Source organism: Lithobates pipiens, unplaced genomic scaffold (assembly GCF_037356315.1).
Source record: "Lithobates pipiens isolate NorthernLeopardFrog02 unplaced genomic scaffold, aLitPip1_a1.2 Scaffold_1, whole genome shotgun sequence".
NCBI lineage: Eukaryota > Metazoa > Chordata > Amphibia > Anura > Ranidae > Lithobates > Lithobates pipiens.
Window position 1 is genome coordinate 95,926,141 of NW_027507685.1, and position 14,184 is coordinate 95,940,324.

Genomic DNA, 14,184 nt, shown 5'->3' on the forward strand with positions numbered 1-14,184 from the left:
GGTTTCAAAGACCATAACGTGTCACTGCTCTTTAACATTTTCCGTAACCAAGATCCCTCTAGATTAAAATTCTGGGGGGTGGACCATTTAAAACCCTGTTGGAGAGGTGCCAATTTAATCAGAACTCTTCAAACGTGAAATAAAATGGATTTATCTAGTGGACATGTTGGTGCCTAAAGGGTTAAATGTTGATTTGGATATTAACTGCTTCATTAGTGACTATTAACTTTTTAGGTATATAATATAATTCTAATTCAGTTGTTATTTTTTCTGTGCTGTTTTCAATCCTATGACAATGTCCCAAAACTTTTGAACGTTTGAGTACTGGATTTTCTCGGTACTACAGTAGTAACCATTGAGGCGCCCTTTTATATTTAGGTGGTCAGTTTGTCCTTGTTCAGCGTGTTGCAGTGTCCCAAAACTTTTGAATAGGGATGGCCGAACTGTTCGCCTGGCGGTCGGTTCGCGGCAAATTTTGCGTGTTTGCGATTCGCCCGATTGGACTATTGCCGCTGTTCGTCCGGCGGACATATGTGTTTACAGTGTGAAAGAACTTTGACCCATGATGACACATCCCATCTTGGGGTACAGGACAGCCAATTGAGACATTTCAGCACATGGACAATTGGACATACCAGCCATTTTACATTCTGTCTTATGTCAGTGTAGGGACAGGACTCTGTGTGGATCAGGGAGAGACTGTAGTGACACAAATCGCTAGTTATTGGGTCAACAAAAGTCCTTTTACGGACTGGTATAGGTGTAGTACAGTATATAGGGTTCAGTGCACTGCTGTGCTGGTGATTGCACAGCAGCCTGTCTTTTGTCAGTGTAGGGACAGGACGCTGTGTGCAGCAGGGACAGTCAGTTTAATCACTAGCTAGCTATTACTATTATGTCCACAAAGGCCCTTTTAAGGACTGGTATAGGTGTACAGAATATAGGGTTCTGGTGCACTGCTGTGCTGGTGATTGTTGAGAACACTGCTGAATGATTCTGCAGCTGTCTTGTCAGTGTAGGGACAGGACGCTGTGTGGAGCAGGGACAGTCAGTTTAATCACTAGCTATTACTATTAGGTCCACAAAGGTCCTTTTAAGGACTGGTATAGGTGTACAGTATATAGGGTTGTACACGTATAATATACTTTCTTCCAAATATAGAAAGAGTATTATACTTGACTGCTGCCCGATTCTTCAGCTGTCTTTTATCAGTGTAGGGACTGAGGGACAGTCTGCAAATCACTAGCCACTAGGTCCACAAAGGTCCTTGTAAGTACTGGTATAGGTGTACAATATATAGGGTGCTGGTGCAGGGCTGTGCTGCAGATTACTGCCCTATTCTGCAGCAGTCCTTTATCAGTGTAGGGACTGAGGGACAGTCTGCAAATCACTAGCTACTAGGTCCACAAAGGTCCTTTTAAGGACTGGTATAGGTGTACTATTTGGTGTGCAGCATATAGGTGTGTAATACACGTATAAAAAACTTGCACATATAGAAAGCATAGTATAGTGCATTTCCACTGTGCAGCATTGTGACTGCTGAGCGGTTCTGCAGCAATACTACAAAGAGTGACAAACGCAATAAAAAAAAGTATTATAACTGGTGTGATAGACCAGTGGCCCCCAAAAACGACAGATTGAAGCGGGGTGTTATATACCTTCTTCCAGATACATTCTGCACTTCTCTAGAGACTTTTGTCACAGGGCCATTTAAAAAAATGACAGGCAGAGGAAGAGGCAGGCTCTTCCGCAGGGGTGGTAGGGGTAGGGCAGGAGCAACAGGCTTGAGTTAAAGTGGGAAATTGCAGAAGGTGCGTGCGATTACGTCAAAGGACGCAACAGACTTGGTTGAGTGGCTCACTCAGCCTTACTCTTCTGCACCCTCCTCATCCTCTCGATCTGCACCCTCTTCTTCACTCTCTGCTATGTGCACCCCCAAAGACACTACCACCAACACCACCACCACCATATACCTTCCGCTTGAGTCACAGCAATTATTTTCCGATACATATCAAGACATTTCTGATGTGCAGCCACTCTTGACATTGGATCGGGAAGAGGAGGTAGCAACAACCGCCACTCAGGAGTCTGACGACAGTACCCAGATCAGCCCAAGGAGGAGGCTGGTCCCTGCTGTTGCTGCCTACTCCGAGATCTCTAATTATAGTGGTGGGGAAGGTGACGTAGATGATGACGTGTCTAGTGATGTAGTCACATGGGTGCCCACAAGAGAGGAAGAGGAGGGGAGTTCAGAGGGAGATATGAACCAGCAGATAGGGAGGAGAAGCAGGAAGAACTTGCATTGCACAGGAGGGACAAAGTAGACTGCGAATGTATCAGGAGCGAGGCATCAACCATGTACGGTTACATCTGGCGCTCCCAGGATGCCGGCACATGGCTCCGCAGTGTGGGCTTTTTTTTTAACGTTTCCGCTGCTGACAATAGTGTTGCCATCTGCAATCTTTGCAGTCAACGCATAAGTCGCGGTAAGCCCAACACTCATCTAGGGATGACCGCCTTAAGAAGGCACATGAGCTGCCATCACCGAGCCCAGTGGGAGCAACGGAACACACAAAGCCACACTCCAGGCTCTCACAGTCCAGCCTCGTCTTCTACTTCTCCTTCTCTCTCCTCACAATTGTCCTCCACTCCACCTTCCATCACGCCATCCTCACATTTTTCTGCAAAAAGGCAGGCTTCCGAGGGCCAAATGTTCAAGCGTAAAAAAATGATGACGCCGGATAACCCTCTTGGCCAACGGTTGATGGCTGGCTTGTCAGAACTGATAGCCTGCCAACTACTGCCATATAAACTGGTGGACTCGGAGGCCTTTCGAAAATTTGTGGCCACTGGAACACCACAATGGAAGGTCCCAGGAAGGAAGCATTTCTCACAGAAGTGCATCCCATGTTCAGCGGCAAGTGAATGTATCTCTGGCACACAGTGTCGGTGCCAAGATACATCTGACCACAGACACGTGGTCTAGCAAACACGGGCAGGGAAGGTATATCACTTTTACTGCCCACTGGGTGAACCTTCTGATGGCCGTCAAGCATGTAACCCGTGGCACCCGTGTAAATTTGGTTTTACCGCCACGGATTGCATGCATGCCTGGCTCTTCTCCTCCTCCTCCTACTCCATCCTCCTCGGCTGACTCCTCCTTTTCCGCTGCTAGCATCTCTTCCGCTGCGCCGCCCCAAGCTCCCCAGAACCTATTGGATATGCCAGGTGAGAAGTTGCCATGCTGTGCTGCGTCTGTTGTGCCTGGAAGCCAAGAGCCACACTGGCCCTGCACTCCTTTCAGCTTTGCGTTCACAGGCAGATCAGTGGCCAACACCGCTCAATTTGACAGTTGGTAAAGTGGTGTGTGACAACGGTGCCAATCTGCTTAGCACATTGAAACAGGGCAAAATTACGCATGGCACATGTCTTAAACTTGGTCGTGCAGCGATTTGTTGTCAAATACCCTGGTGTCCAGGACATCTTGCGGCAGGCAAGGAAAAGCTCTGCCCATTTTAGAAGATCTTACACGGCCATGGCTCGCCTTGCTGACATTCAGCGGCGACACAATCTGCCGGTCAGACGTCTTATTTGCGATTGCCCGACACGATGGAACTCAACCTTCTATATGCTTGATAGGCTGCTCCAGCAGAAACGTGCAGTTAACATCTACCTGTACAAACTCTGCGGTAGAACAGGTTCTGGGGAGCTGTTTTTTTTTCACCGCGCCAGTGGCTGCTCATGCGTGACGCATGCAGACTTCTGTGGCCATTTGATGAGATCACCAAACTGGTCAGTCGCAGCCATGGCGCCATCAGTGACATGGTACCTTATACCTTCTTTATGGAGCGTGCATTGCGTCATGTCATTGATCAAGCTGTGGAGGAGCAGGAGCGGGAAGATGAGGAAGTCGCAATGCTGGATGAATTCCCAGGGGGGGCTACTCTATCTGAGACAAGTCAACAACAAGAGTTTGAAGAGGAGTCAGAGGAGGATGGTGCCGGGGCGGATGAGGAGGAGCAAGAAGAGCATGCTTTAAACCTTTCTGGGATCCTTGTTGTTGTGCGTGGATGGGGAGAGGAGAACGAGGAGGGCGACATTATCCTGAATGATGAGCAGGAGCAAGACCACCACGCCGCTTCCAGTTTAGTGCAAATGGGGGCCTTCATGCTCCAGTGTTTTAACAGGGACCTCCGTATAAAAAGCATAAGGGTCAAGGACCAGTACTGGGTGGCAACGTACTTGGATCCCCGGTACAAACACAAAATGGCTGAAATCTTACCACGGTCACAGAGGGCTGGCAGAATGGAGCACTTCCAGGCCTTGCTTCGAGAAATGCTGCCTTCTGCTTTTGCGTGCGCTAGCAGAGGAGGAATTCCCACTCCCAGAGAAAGAGTTCAGTACCAATCCAACAGCGCCTGCAAGAAGAGGCCAGTTTGAAGATGTGTTGGTGACTTCTGATATGAGGTCCTTCTTTCAGCCGACCCATCGACAGGTCTCATTCGGATCCAGCATCAGGGAACGCCTAGACCGACAGGTGTCTGACTACATCGGGTTAACGGCCGTTGTGGACGCTCTGAGGAGTGATGAACCCCTGGACAACTGGGTGGGCAGGCTTGACCTCTGGCCAGAGCTTGCCCAATTTGCAATGGAACTGTTGGCTTGCCCCTTGTCCAGTGTCCTGTCCGAAAGGACGTTCGGCGCAGCAGGGGGGATCGTGACCGATAAGTGCACTCGCCTAGCTCACGACAGTGTTGACTACCTCACATTTATAAAAATGAATGAGGCATGGATCTCGGAAGAATTCAACACATGTGACCAGTAGACCATGTATATCTCTATAAACGATTTATTTAATCGAGCGCACAGACCTTTTTTGTACATTTGGCTCACTTCCTTGTACAAAAAAGCACACCGTACTATATGCCCATACCCTCCTGTTTGAAGAGGTTGAGCGGTGTCCGATTTTTGGGGCCCAGCAGTGAGTTGCGGGTATCAGTGCTGGTGTCAGTGCACTCTATCACGGCGCTGGTGTCAGTGCACTCTATCACGATGCTGGTGATCATCTCCTGCACCCTCTTCATAGCCTACCCTGTTCTTTCCTCTCCTCCATTGCCTTCATGCGCTCCTGAGTCCTGAATTGTCAAAATTTCAAAGATAAAAAAAGAATGCTTGTAGTTGTCGATCCCAGATTCACTTAATACATGTGTTATGTCAGTGGCCATGCGGTGGGCCTATGTGTGCACAGCTAGTAAGTATTTTGTGGCTGAAAGTATGACCTGTAGGTTTTTAAAGTTCGCCTGCCATTGAAGTCAATGGGGCCCGCCGCAAACTTTGCGGTTTGCAAACTTTTGCTCGCGTTCGCGAAACGTCCTATCGGAAATTCGTCCATCTCTAATCCCTGCGTATTTACACTTGATAGCCTATACCCCACCAGGCAATAGTGTCATAATATTTTAAGTGTTATTTGCAGACCTAATGAAAGTGAGCCCCTTGAACCCAGTTGCATTTTTATGCTATAAGAGTCAAATCAACTAAAATATGGACTTTATACATTCTGCTTTTGGTACTTCCATCCTTGCACATCCAGTCTCTATAAACTTGACTTGGGCTCTACTTCAAAAAAAAAAAAAAAAAAAAAGTTTGGCTATATAAACATGTTTTTTTAACCTAAGACCCCTTTCACACCGAGGGTGTTTTGCAGGCGCTATAGCGTTAGAAATAGTGCCTGAAAATAGTGACTGCTGCACCATTGTCTCCAGTGTGAAAGCCCAACGTCAGGAAAAGTCCTACCCCCAGCAGCTTCTTTGGAGCAGTGAAGGAGCAGTGTGTTTACTGCTCCTCCACCGCTGCTCCCCATTGAGGCAGCGCTGCAATACCGCCGGCAAAACACCACTATTGTAGCCTATTGCGGGCGATTTTAACCCTTTCTCGGCCGCTAGCGGGGGGGTAAGAGCTCCCCCCTAGCGGCCGAAATGCGCCACAAATCCGACGGGGAGGGGAGTGGCCGGATGTGAGTGGCGTACCTGAGTACGTGCGAGAGAGGGGATGTGAGCAGACCGCTGTTAGGCTCTCTCCCTGTGTCTCCCTTCGCTATGACGCACGCTTGCTGGGGGAACTGAGAGCCACTGGAGGGACGTTGTAAAGCCCGAGGGACGACGGAAGCGGCCGGAAAATCCTGAAAAATACCGAGGGTGACCGATGTTTGCTGAAGGGAGCCGATCTCAACCGAAGCCCGCTGAGCGTACACGGAAGCGAAAGTAAAGCGAGGCTGGATGATAACAGCTGACCGCGGCGCGGTTGTATGGCGAGCTGTGTATAGCTCTAAACGGCAGTCCCGGAGGTGAAGTGAAGCCGGGAGAAAGATATCCCTGTCAGAGTGGACCTGCAATAGAACATAACCACCCTTGAGGTATGAGACGGGACTAGGGGGGGTCTGGATTGAGATGAGAGATGGTGGAGTGCTGTGTAGACTGTATAACTGAGGATCTTTTATCACTCCCATCTCAGTCAGACATGACTATACAACTGCACTAGACAAGAAGGTACAAGTGAGTAACATTGGTCTGATACTGGTCTGGGCTACAGGGAAAAATCCTAAAAAGACTTTGTAAAACAGCCTTACTTTGATAACCCCAGTTGAATGGGACCAGGACTGAGCTCTGAAAGTTAACATACCACATAAGGGATCCAGAGCACCAGCTGTTTAAAAAAAAAAAAAAATTTTTTTTTTTCTAACCCAGCATAGGAGCCTCACCCCCGCTCCCCTCGACCCCTCCCCGTCTCGCCACTTGTCCCCAAAGCCCCCCCCCCCCTTCCTTTTTTTTTTTTTTTTTTTTTTGGCCCATACTACCGCTTTATCTCCATTTGACTTTTAATACTGGTACTGATCCGGAGGTATAGACGTGTTCTCTGACTCTGAGCTGCGACTCTGAGGGAAGATGTCACGGCGGCGAGGAGAGGAGTCGGTAGTGTATGAGAACGGAGGGGTGCAACAGCTCCGGTCCGCTAAAGAAAAGAATGCCCCGACAGCACAAGCAGCTGCAGCCGCAGCAAAGTTAGAACGTTATGCCCGCACCCCAGGTCAGTCCCCGGTAAAAGGAGAGCAGTTGACACAACAGCCTTGCTCTTCGCAAGTAAAATCACAACAGGGGGGGGCAGCGGACAGAAAAAGTCAGTCATACAGCATCAAATGCTGTCGCTGCAGCAGGTCAAAGAAGCGCAGGTAAGCGCCAGGGGGCAATTCAGAGCGAGAGCGGGGGTGTTGCTGGCGGCAGCCCCCCCGGGGAGGAAGATCCAACATTGAGAGGTCCTCCAAGCGGTAAACGCCTGTAAATCCTCACTGGGAGAATTGTGCGGACAATTTAAAAGTATGAATGAGGAGCTATTACTGATCAGACCGGATATGCAGAATGCAGCAGAAAGAACAGCAGCATTGGAGACAAGGATAAGCCAAATTGAAGACGATTTACATCCAATATGTCAAGAGTCTAATATTATGAGAAAGCAATTGAGTAATCAAAATGCTAGAATGGACGAAATGGAAAATAGACTCCGAAGGGACAATATTAGGTTACTGGGATTGCCTGAGAGATGCGAAGGTCCTGATCAGATAAAATTCTTAGAAAAATGGTTTATTGAGATGTTCGGAAGAGAGAGTTTTTCACCTTTTTTTTTTCAATAGAAAGGGCTCATCGAGTCCCCTTCAAAGCCCCGCCCCCTGGGGGCCGTCCCAGACCAATGATTTTGAAATTTTTCAACTATAATGATAAGGTAACTCTGATGCGCAAGGCAAGAGAGGTAGAAAATATTAGCTACAAGGGAACAAAGATCTCTCTGTACCCAGATTACTCACCGGAGCTGCAGAGGCGGAGAGCCGAATTTTTGGAAATCAAGCGTACTCTACGGACACATAAGATCTCATATGCACTTTTATATCCAGCACGGTTGAGAATAATAGCTTTGGGAGGAACCCAGCTGTTTGACTCCCCGGCTGAAGCAACTGCATGGCTGGATGCGAATAAGGGGCTGTTGTAGATATATTGGGGGGTCCGGGGTGGGGGAGGGGGGATTTGAGGTTTGAAATATTGATACACAGGGGGAGAGGTGAGTGAGGTTTAAATGAAGTATGCAATTAGGTTTGATAGAGTGATGGGGGTGGAGGATATTTGTTTTTTTATCCTATCTTATTTTTTATTTTATTTTTTTATCTTTATTCACCCACTGTTGGATGTAAAGGGATTTGTGAGAAGGAGGGAGGAGGCGGTGTGGGAAGGATGGGATGAGTGTGGAAAGGTCACTTATAATCCCCCAGGGGGATACCTAGGAAGGTGGGGCGGTGGGGAGGGGGGAGGGGCGGGAAAGGGCAGGGGGGGTAAAAAGGATCAAGTAATAGAGCGCACAAATAACCACAAGAAGGGTAAAGTTAAGATTTACTTAGTTTGTATACAAATATTAAGGTATCTAGAATGTATCTTTATAAAGGTCACACACTTGTTAAGAATTGGTAATTTAAGAGGAAGTGAGTTGAGCACATGTAGAATGTCACTTTACCAGGTATTCACGTTTAAAAGGGGTCTTTTTCTCTCTTGCTCATTTTTTTTCTGGCTGAATAATGCAGGATAAAATATTTAAGATCGCCTCTTGGAATGTCAGAGGTCTGGGATGCCCAGTTAAAAGAGCGGCAGTGTTCTCTGTGCTTGAGCTATATGGGATTGGACTGGCCTGCCTGCAGGAGACACATTTAACTAAAGCAACCATTCCCCTCCTTAAAAACAGGAGGTATCAAAACCAGTATCACTCTACTCACACATCTTACTCGAGAGGAGTGAGTGTGATAATTGGAACAGGAGTGAGGTTCTCCTGCAGACAGGCCAGTATTGATGAACTGGGTCGCTATGTCTTTTTGTATGGTACTCTGGAGGATAGATTATACGTTTTGGTGAGTGTATACATACCGCCTCCGTTTAAGATGGAGGTGGTGTGTAGACTTATGGAATTTATGGTTGATAAGGAGGATGTACCAGTTATGATACTGGGAGATTTTAACGAAGTGTTGGATAGTCGGATTGATAGATTCCCCAGTAAAAACCAATCCGGGGAAACGGGGGACAACAAAATTAAACCACTTCTTGAAGGAGGTCGGTATTTTGGACATGTGGAGGGTGAGGAATGCGGGTGTGAGGCAATATTCCTGCTTCTCGGGCTCGCATTCAACACTCTCCAGAATAGACCTGGCTTTAGGTAAAGAAGAAGCATTGCAAAGTGTGAGGAAAATAGAGTATATGCCTAGAGGGGTATCGGACCACTCGCCTTTGGTATTGTCAGTGAGTATAGGGAGGGGAAAGAAAACACCGAGGATGTCGATAACATCTCTAAGAACTTAAAAGAGTTTATAGTGCTTAACAAAGATACTGCCCCTATTAATATAACCTGGGATACATTAAAAGCATTTTTCAGAGGCATTTTGATTCAACATGTGGCCAAAATTAAATATAAATCCAGGAGCTGGGAGGAAAAAATTAGGAAAGAAGTCATTGAGGCAGAGGTTAACTATATTAAAGAGCCGACATATGAGAATCAAGCAATATGGTTAAATAAACAACAGGGGTATAAATTGGTAATTATCAAAAGAGAAGAAAACAAACGATTATTCCAGAAACAATGCTGCTTTGGGGAAGGAGAGGGAGTGGGTAGGATGCTGGCCCGTTTAGTGAAAGCTAACTTCCCCCCCCCCTCTACTATCCCAATGATTAAATCCAGGAATGGGACAGCTGTCACTAGCGAGAAAGAGATAGTCGAGACATTCTGGGCCTACTATAGGGAATTATATAAAACACGAGATCAGGGGAAGGAAGAAGGCATGGTGTCATTTTTGGAGAAAGTGAAAATTCCAACTATCACTAAAGAGGAGAGAGAGGATTTAGAGGCCCCGATAACCCTAAGTGAACTGCACCAGGCGGTGGCCGGAATGGCCTCCCTAAAATCTCCGGGCCCAGATGGACTCCCGATGGAGATATACAATAAATATGGTGAGATTCTACTCCTGGAGCTGCTTAGAACCCTGGAAGGGGCAAGATTAGACCATCATAGTGATACCCAAAGAAGGAAAGGACCCCCAAGATGTGGCCTCATATAGGCCTATATCGCTTTTATGTTCTGATATTAAAATATTGGCCAAGGTACTCGCAAATAGATTAAATAAAATTATCATTAAGCTCATACACCCAGATCAGACAGGATTCATAAAGGGACGATCAACTAGCATGAACATAAGAAGGGCATTCCTGAATATACAAACGCCAGCGGTGGAGGGGGGCTCAAGAGCGATTTTATCTCTGGACATGACCAAGGCCTTTGACAGCCTAGAGTGGAAGTACCTATGGTATGTTCTAGAGCTATGCGGATTCGGTTCCACGTTTGATTGGATTAAATTGATGTATAGCGCTCCTAGCGCAAGACTAAGAATTAATGGGGAATAATCCGAAGAAATAGAAATGAGCAGAGGGACAAGGCAGGGGTGCCCACTCTCTCCACTGCTTTTTGCAATTGCAATGGAGCCGTTGGCAATCGCGGTTAGGTCACATTCTGATATAGCTGGATTCCAAAGGAAGGGAGGCTGGGAGGAGAGAATTGCTTTATATGCGGACGATGTCCTCCTTTTCCTAGGGGACACTGGCCAATCACTTGAGAAGGTAATCAAATTAGTGGAAGATTTTGGAGATTTCACGGGTTTGGTAATAAACTGGGGGAAGTCAGAGCTGCTCCAAGTTGACAACCTGAGCACTGTGACGGCACTGGGGAATCCCGCATATGGAAGTGGTAAGAGCACTGAAATATCTTGGCATATACTTAACAACAGATGTCGACCAGTATGTGGACCAAGATATAGTTCCGTTATTGAGAAAGCTCAAGCGGAGCTGCGATGCATGGAGCCGGCTCCCTTTATCGGTAGCAGGCCGATGCAGCCTGATTAAGATGATATGGCTACCACAATTGTTGTACATACTACACAATGCCCCGGTTTGGTTACATATGAAGTGGTTTAAGAAATTTGAAACCCTTTTCCGTGAGTTGATCTGGAAAAAGGGGCAAGCAAGGATCCGGCTCCGGGCATTACAGCTGCCTACAGATAGAGGGGGAGTGGCGGTACCATGCCCCAGGAATTATTATTTAGCAGCGCAGCTGCAGCATATGGTGAGTAGTGATCAGAGGGGAATAAACAACTTTAATGCTGGAGCTGCGCTGATAGATGCTCCACATGAAATGTTGGGGGATGTACTGGAGGCACGCTCCTTTCAGCGTAAGGATCCCACAATAGTAATGATGAGTAAAGTATGGAAGACTGCAAAAAACAGTTGGGGTGCACAGAGTGGTCAAAACATACGCCCCTGTGGGAGAATAAGAACCTGCAGGAAGTATTACTAATAGGGAAAATCAGGTCCTGGGAGGAGAAGGGTATAGTGAGGCTGGGTTAAATATATGAGGGCAGAATTTTGAAAACATTTGAGGATTTAAAAAGGGAATATAATATACCGCAGCAGACATTTTTCCGATACCTACAGCTCCGACACGCCTTAGAAGCGCAGTTTGGCTCTCAGATGCCAGATCTGGATAAGACATCTTTGTCACAGAAGTTATATAAGATAAACAAATCTGGGGGGTTCATATCCACTACATATGAACTGTTATGCAGAGGTACCGATACAGAACTGGACTTAGGTAAGAAGAAGTGGGAAGAGGATATAGGAGAAATTACCGAGGGACAGTGGAGGAGAGTACTGGAGCTAGGACCACTGACTTCAGTTTCTCCATCACAAAAAGTATCACACTTGATGGTGGTACACCGTGCTTACTATACACCTAAAAGGCTGTTCGCGTTTGGTAAAAGAACGGACGCTAACTGCCCTAGATGTAGGGGCTTTGGAGACCTTATACATATGTTGTGGAGGTGCCCAAAGCTGTTCCGATATTGGCAAGAAATAGTCAAAACTATAAACAGGACCTTTGGGACCAAGGTGGACTTGGACCCTAGATCCTGTATACTAGGCTATAGGAGAATCCAGGGGGAGCGGAGGAGTACAACTATAGCTGTTATAAGATGTCTGTTTCAGGCACGGAAACTAATAGCACAGAAATGGCAGGCAGTAGGGGCACCTCTTTCAAGTGAATGGACTCAGGCCATAAATGATTTAGTGTGGAAGGAAAGGACCACATATATACGCAGGGGTAATCTCAGAGGATTTGAGAAAATATGGGAACCGTGGTTGAAGAAAATAGAGAACCCACTGGATTAATAATATCAGGCGAGGATAAAGCTAGGCCTGTGATCAGACTTCTTAATAATCTTAATGACCGGATATGAAATAACTGTGGTTATAGTGAGCAAGAAGATAATAAACTGGTACTAGGAGGGGGGGGTTAGGGGGGGATGGGGGGTGGGGGGGACTGGGTGCTGGGATACGAGGTGATAAAAGGGTACTATGTACGGGATGTAGAGACCATTGTTTTTAGTTCATATGTATTTTTTAAAGCTGTACCTGGAATCTTTTGTATGACAATATGAAATCTAAATAAAAAGAAATTAAGTTAAAAAAAAAAAAGTATTTTGTGGCTGAAAATATGACCTGTAGGTTTTTAAAGTTTGCCTGCCATTGAAATCAATGGGGCCCGCCGCAAACTTTGGCCGCGTTCACCAAACATCCCATCGGACATTCATCCATCTCTACTTTTGAACATTGGGGTACTTACCCTTGTTTTAATTATCTCATCATAGAGTCAGTTAGTTTGAATCATCTCAATATAGAGGCAGTTAGTCTTTTAAGAGTGGTTTTTAATACATGACAATGTCCCAAAACTTTTGAACTTTTTAGTACCGGATATCCTCTGTAGTATATTAGCCTACATTAGTAATTAATAACCATCAGAGGTCTCTCTTATATCCAGGGGTTCAGTCCGGATTATTTTCCCGAGTACGGGAGTGTCCCAATACTTTTGAACATTAAGGTATTTACCTTACTACTTTACTAGTTAAAAGTCCTCCTTACATGTGCTGCTACATGCATATGGTTTTACATGTATAAGGATATGTTTATTACATGCGGGGTGATATATGCCTGCCACCTGGGTCTTTGGTCTAGCTATATATATGTTAAACTATGCCTGTGAGAATAAATAATATTGACATTTCTATGTATATTTGATACAAATGATTACAATGGGCTCTTGTGGGAGAACGAATAACCCACTGCTTTTAGACCCCTTTCACACTGGGGCGTTTTTTGGGCGTTTTTCAGGCGCTTTAGCGTTTAAAAAAAAGCACTTGAAAGAAGCTGCAACTGCAATCCTAATGTAAAAGCCTGAGTGCTTTCACACTGGAGCGTTTTTCAGGCGCTTTAGCGTTAAAAAAAGCGCTTGAAAGAAGCCGCAACTGCAATCCCAATGTAAAAGCCAGAGTGCTTTCACACCGAGGCGCTGTGCTGGCAGGGCGTCAAAAAAGTCCTGCAAGTAGCTTCTCTGCAGCGCTTTTGGAGCGGTGAATACAACGCTCCTAAAGCGCCCCTTCCCATTGAAATCAATGGGAAGCGCCTGTAAAACGCTCAAAAAGCGCTATTGGCAGCAGCATTTTGTGGACGCTTTTAACCCTTAATTTGGCCACTAGCAGGGGTTAAGTGTCCCAATAATGCTTGAAAAACGCTGGTAAAGCACTGCTAGTTTAAGCGGCGCTTTACGAGCGGTTTTCAGGCGCTGACATTGTGAAAGGGCTCTTAAAGCACTTGGGCTTTCACATTGGGATTGCAGATGAGGCTTCTTTCAAGCGCTTTACAGGCACTTTTTTTAACGCTAAAGCGCCTGAAAAACGCCCTGGTGTGAAAGGGGTCTTAATCTGTGATGTAACAGATCCATGATAAATAATATAGAACTCTTTACCAGTAACAATGTTTATACTTATTGATTACCCAACCGTCTCTCATATATGGTCCCATAAGTGCTGGCTCCACCTTAATTAAGCATTTTTTTAAGTGTTTGTACCTGACAGTGATCTGTAAATTTTTAAGTTGTATCCATTGTGCCTTAATTATTTTCCCCCATGGATTCCTACATGCTGATGTTGTCTAATTGGCTGATGAGGCTAGTTATGTCACCTGTGACTGGGCAATTCTCATTGGCTAAAAAGGAGTGGAT

General features: G+C 46.1%; 1 protein-coding gene across 4 annotated transcripts in view; it reads left to right on the plus strand.

Annotated features, from left to right (window-relative positions):
• Positions 1-14,184, plus strand: part of CENPI (centromere protein I) — a 187,857-nt gene that overhangs the window by 124,989 nt on the left and 48,684 nt on the right. For 3 of the 4 annotated variants that reach the window (XM_077465193.1, XM_077465195.1, XM_077465191.1), the window contains exon 15: positions 12,946-13,005. The exons of the other annotated variant lie outside the window; for it this stretch is intronic. In XM_077465193.1, the coding sequence (XP_077321319.1) occupies positions 12,946-13,005 (60 nt within the window). The remainder of the gene's footprint in view (positions 1-12,945; positions 13,006-14,184) is intronic. 4 annotated transcript variants of the gene reach the window in all.